Source organism: Nicotiana attenuata, unplaced genomic scaffold (genome assembly GCF_001879085.1).
Source record: "Nicotiana attenuata strain UT unplaced genomic scaffold, NIATTr2, whole genome shotgun sequence".
Taxonomy (NCBI): domain Eukaryota; kingdom Viridiplantae; phylum Streptophyta; class Magnoliopsida; order Solanales; family Solanaceae; genus Nicotiana; species Nicotiana attenuata.
In genome coordinates, this window is record NW_017673503.1 from 21,781 (window position 1) to 28,006 (window position 6,226).

Sequence of the window (6,226 nt, forward strand, 5' to 3'; positions counted from 1 at the left end):
AACAACAATGGCTATTTCGAACAATGTTGCAGCCTATCTTATCATGTTAATTCGTTCCTTTTAAGTGAACCTCTACACATTGCAATGTCAACCAAATGTGAATAGACTAAAACCAAAGAATCAATTGGACTTCATGCTTGTAGGATTATATATGCCAACTTAAATTTCAATTAATAGACAGCGATTCAGCCTGGATTTCTGAGTAATGTTACCTTTAAAATTAAATCAACTAACCTACAACTATCAACGATTATCCAAACAGCATTTCCAGAAAACCAGTCCTAATTCGCGTCATTCTTAACCTTATGAATTAGCTAGCACCCGATATTATTATACTAAACACGAACACGATACTAACAGTTCAAACGAGCGAACACAAGCCCGTAGCTCACTTATCCAATATATGTCCAATACAGCCCAGTTTCAGTCCAGTTATACAATGTAAATGCAGATCAAAAGAAGACCTAAACAAATACAAATCATCTATTATCTATTTCATTATGGCAGCTTGAACACATGGATTTCAGGAGGCCAATGGATGATGCATTTCATTTCAGCATTTCAACATCAAAGCTACATCAATACATGGTTCAAATATGTACCTGGAATTAGAAAGGAATAGGAAATGAGAGGAGTCAGCAGCAATAGCAGGACTCAACAGCAATTCAGGAACAATTTCAGAAATCCAACAATGGATCAATCAACGCAGCAACATCAAGAGCAATTTCGAATCAAAATAACTTCTCAAACACCCAGGAACATTTCAGCAATCAAAAACCCACTAAACTGACCCAAAACTGACTTGTCTGAATTCAAAACTCAATCGAAATCAAACCAGGAATGATTCTGAACCTCAGCTATCAGAATTTGAGCTAAGAAATGCACATCAACCACTAAACTTGAAATCAACCTAAGAAATGAATGGAACTGTACGTTTTTTTTTGAATTTTCTGTAGCTTTTGTATATTTTTTTTTTGAGATTTTAGGATGGAAAAGAGACTTCAAAATTTCAGATCTAGAATTTGAATCTGGGAATTCAAATTTGGATTCTGGAAACTATAGCCTAGTGTTTTGGGGGGATTGTGAGGTTCAAAAACTTGTTATTCAAGGCACTAAAGGCTGCCTTTTATAGGCAAAGATGAGGGCAGCCCCCAATTTTCTATTTTCCTCTTAGTCCCTATTTTATTTTCAGCTTAGTCCTCTCTTTACTGACTTGTTTCTCAAGTTAACACACTAAAATTACTGAACCTTACACTAAAGCCCTACTTTGGAAGGTCCTAGAAGATTCTAGTTCCAACTACCATGTGCTAACCAATCCTAAATATCTGAACTACCCTTGAATTCAACCTGAAATTACTGCCTAGCTTAACTAAGCCTCAGCCCCCTTTTTATCCCTGAAATTGTTAACCATGCTAACTATTCTAACCCTTCTAACTGACCATGGTTAATTAACTACCAAATTAAGAGTTAATCAGCTATATCCAAACAACTAGACTAACTGAAATGATTATACTAAACTAAAAATATTAACGGAAATGAACACAATTATACTAAACTAACAGATTTAACCATGAATGACAATTAAGCTAGCAATATTAGAAACAGAATTTAATCATCCCTTATACTAAATCAGAAAATTGAAGTGATATCTACTGAATTAAAAGCTAATAATCACAAAAACAACAATTAAACTAAAACCTAAACTTAAACTTAACTGAACTAAGATGGATTAACTCGAGTGATTGACTATTGTGACCCGGGACGAACCCAAATAGCACAGAAGAATGGCAATCAAATAAAACTATACTTAAATTGATTAAAACAATTAATTGATCAAAAAGAACACTAAGAACGCCTAAGGAAAACTTACCGGTCAACCATTGTTGTTTGAATCCTCCAGGATTCTTGACACGTAACATCCCTAATCGTGTGTTTTCAAAAGAAAACACGTAATCAGGGAAATTACGGTCCAAAATCCCCAAGATTTCTGAGTTAGGGTTCTGCCGGAATTGGGATTTAGAATTTATAATGTTCCGGCAGATTCAAGGGTTTCTAGGTATGAATTGATGATGAGGGAGGGCTGAGGAGCATATAGTATGAATTTGGGCCGGTTTGGGTGAGTTTGTGACTTGGCCGGAAGAGTTTAGATCTAATATTCGAGGCGATTGGATGGGATTCGAGACAAACTAAGATGGGGGTTGGAAAGAGGAGAGAACGGTGGTTCTAGGGTGTAATTTTGGTGGCCATCGGAGCATCGCCGCCGCCGGCGACGATTTCCGGCCGGCGGCGCTAGGGCGGAGGACGGCGGAGATGGGAGGAGGACGGCGGGGCAACGCCGGCGTTACAGGGAGTACGAGGAAGACGGGTTGTGTTTTGGTTTTTTGTATGATTTTCGGACAATTTTATTTAGATTGAAGGATCAATCGTGGCCATTGGATTAGATGGGATGAACGGTCGTGATTAAACGACGTCAAAACGACGTCGTTTTGAGTATGGGGCAATTGGACCGGGCAGGGCATTTGGGCCAGTGGTCTGGTCCGGTTTTGAGGGGTTTTTTGGGGTGGGCTGAACCACTTTTGGCCCAATTTGGGCATTTTATTGAGACCAATTTGTTTTCTTTGTATTCTCTTTATTTTGCTTTTTGTATTTTATTTTATATTTTTGTATTTATTTATTTTCTGATTTTATAAAATGCTAAAATAAAACTAAAAACAAATTGACTCTAACAATTATTTTTCCTAATTAATTCCTAAAGAGAAATGCAAACTAATACCAAAAAATGCAAAATGGACCCTTTTGTTATTTTCTTATCATTTTGTTCTAAAACAAATTAATACTAAAATATGAAATTAAATCCTAAATGCAAAAATGCATATTTTTGTTATATTCATATGGATTAAAATGCACAAATAAAAATGCAACAATTACCAAAGAATGCCACAAAATTCACACAAATTTATAAAGTACTAGAGAAATTATTTTGTTTGAAATTTTGGGAATTATTGCTTAGGGCAAAAATCACGTGCTCACAATGAATAAGATCAAAAATCTGTTTAGTTGTTATAGAACTAGAGGGGAAAGGTAATTTGACTTGCCTAGCTTTAGCACAAATATCACAAGGCTGAAAATTAGAAGGAGAAGAAGAATAAGAAATAGAAGAGATGCATTTCATATTAGAAAAGGGCATATGTCCCAGTCTATTATGCCATAAACTTACATCTTTGGAAATAGATGCTGAACATGTGCTAGAATTGGAAACTGCTCTACTAGACTTTTGACTACAAACAGAATGGCTAAAAGCCTTGATTAAATTAGACATAACTACTCTAGGATTGAGAAACTTGACTGGACCAACTTGGCTTGAGAGGACTGAATTGAAGACATAGATCCCTCTAGTGACTTTATCAAGCACCACTGGCCTCTTCAGTGAAGGGGCCTGCAATGTTGCACCAAAAGAGGAGAAAATGAGAAGTGAATAAAATTGCAAACACAACTTGTGTACTGACAGTAAGTTATAATTAAAACATGGCACAAACAAAACATGATGAAGAGTAAAGCCAGGTAGAATGGTTACCGATCCTGCCTGATAAACCAACACTTTAGCAGAATTAGGGAGCTTTACATAGACTATCTTAGGAAGGAGTTTGACATTAAATAGAAGCTGCAAATCAGAAGTCATGTGCTCAGAGCACCTGAATCTAAAATCCAAGAAATAGATTGAAGAGAAACACTGATATGCGTTTTGGAAAGGGAAGAGGAATGAGGTATACCAGCACAATTAGCTGACACTGTCTCCTCATCTGTCTTCTCAATTTGAGAACCAACTTTCACTTGTTGAAGCAACTGGTAAAGGTTGTGAAATTGATCTTGTGTCATGGGTTGGTCTCCTGCACTATTTGGCTGAGTATCTGATGTTTCCATGGAAACTGCTGCATTGCTCTGTGCTCATTGAATCTTTTGGATATGGTAAACTTAAAATCTGAGGTAAAACCAATCAATCTATAACAGTTTTCAATGGTATGATTTTGCTTCTTGCAATAGTTGCAAAACTTAGTTCCCTTCTTTGTTTCCATGTTGAACTTCTTAGCAGGTGTGACTTTTTGTCCTCCATAGGACCGTTGAGCTGCAACAAAGGCACTTTCAGCTGGATGATGAGAGATATGTACTTCTCTTTGCTTCTCATCCCTGATAAGCAAGGAGTAGGCATGACTCAGTGAAGGCAAAAGAGATAGCAGAAGTAGATTGCTTCTAGCTGCTGCATAAGTGTCATTCAGTCCCATAAGGAACTGAATGAGTCTGCTATCCTGTTGAGATTTGTAGTTTTTGAGTTTACCACCACAACTGCAGTCACAGGTACAGTGTTGGCATACATCCAGACTGTCCAATTCATCCCACAACTTTTTCAGCTTAGTATAGTATCCTGCTATGTCCAAATTTCCTTGTGTTGACTCACTGATCTCCTTTTGTAGGTGATAAAGTTGTGGTCCACTACTCTGACCAAACCTTTCTTCAAGCTCATCCAAGATTTCCTTGGCGGTCTTGGTGTACAGAACACTCTCTGCTATTGCTTTGGAAAGAGAGTTTAATAACCAAGAAATGACCATGTCATTACAACGGGTCCAAGACTTGAAGTCATCAGAAGAGATTTTGGGCTGAAGAAATATTCCATCAATGAGTCCTACTGTGTTCTTAGCAGACAAAGCTATGAGCATTCCCCTTCTCCAACCCCCATATCCTCTTCCATCAAAAGGAGTGTTAACAAGAAGCATTCCGGTGAATCAGAAGGGTGGAGGTAAAAGGGATGTGAGGAGTCAAGAAGTGCAGAAACAACTGTTGCCATCTGAGGAGAGCTGGTTGTTGTGACAGATGCTGAAGGGAGCTCGACTTGGTCTCCCATGGTTGATTAGGATATGAAAAAAAAATGGATTGAAGAAGGATCGAGCACTTAAAGCTCTGATACCATGTTAGAAGAATAAGAGAATGAAGATGTAATTGAGAGAATTTTCTGTATATTTTTTTATGATGAAATCTGTACTGAACTTGTCCTTATATGTAAATAAAAAGAATCTTTCAGTAACTAACTATGCCACTTGGCCTATGACTATTAGCTATTCTATAACTAACTTATTGGATAGAGACAGAAAGAATAATTTATCTACAAGAAACAAGAAATCTGTACACGTTCTCTTGTCTTCTTCTATAGCAGGCCCAAGAGGCTTCAAACGAATTTGGGCCCAATAAAAAATAGATCAACAATCAGCAGCATAAGCACTTTGAGCCCAAAATACACTGGAGCCCAATTGTGAAAAGAGTCCAAATCCAAATCTCTTATACAACTGCTTTGTTTGGACAGAAGACATTCACCTCGTTTGTGTCGGTCTTGCCAATTTCAGCTTCCTTTGCTTTCCAATTCTTCATGGAATCACCATTAAGTTATGAAATTTGTGAATCTTCGATTCCAACAGATCGATCATAGAGTATTATGTTGTTTTGGAAGCTCTCATGTTTCTTAGAATTCCTAAAAATAACCAACTATTTCCATCTTAGCTGATGAGGCATAATACATGGCATCGAGGAAAGTTATTGATGAAGGTGATACGGTTAATCTGGTTGTAAAGTTAAATGGCTATATACAATTATTCTCTTATTCTATTTTATTTGTGACAGTCAGGTTGCTCTTTATATTTTGTTTTTCCAATAAAAGTTAAGGATTAGTAATCCTTTTTAGAAATCGAATGGATTCAGTCTCATTCCAATCAGACCTTTCGCTATTTTAAATGGAACTTTATTCTAAAAAGATGTCTCCTAATCCATCTAAACGGGCAACCCCTTAATAATACTGGTAAAAAGATTGGTGTTGGAGTTGTGATGTTGCAATAATCTTTTTGAGTGTTAATTACTTCCTCTGTTCAATTTTAGTGGTCGATTTTGAACTTTTCAAGCCCTTTAAGAAATAATAAATAAAATATGTATTTTACAAATTTACCCATAATACTGATAGCATTTTCAAAAGTCTTGAAAAATGATTTGGGAAATGAGTAGTTAATGATAAGTGTAAAACATGAAGAAAAGAAAATATTGTCTTCCTCTTGATTTAGTATAGTGGACAAGTAAAAGTAAAAATATATATTTAGTATAGCGGACAAGTAAAAGTGGACGGAGGGAGTAGTTAATTCTAAATGGTTTGAGGCTGACGAAATAGATTTTATTTGTTGAAGTGTTAGTC

General features: G+C 36.5%; 1 protein-coding gene across 1 annotated transcript; it reads right to left on the reverse strand.

The window, feature by feature from the left end:
• Window positions 1-3,872: 3,872 nt before the first annotated feature.
• On the reverse strand, window positions 3,873-4,769 carry LOC109216556. The gene has a single exon (XM_019380720.1). The coding sequence runs from the start codon at window positions 4,767-4,769 to the stop codon at window positions 3,873-3,875; it is 897 nt and encodes a 298-aa protein (XP_019236265.1).
• Between the last annotated feature and the right edge of the window lie 1,457 nt (window positions 4,770-6,226).

Bases quoted from the DNA above. Each gene is read 5' to 3' on its own strand.
- LOC109216556 (XM_019380720.1), bottom strand. From the start codon at position 4,769: ATGCTTCTTGTTAACACTCCTTTTGATGGAAGAGGATATGGGGGTTGG.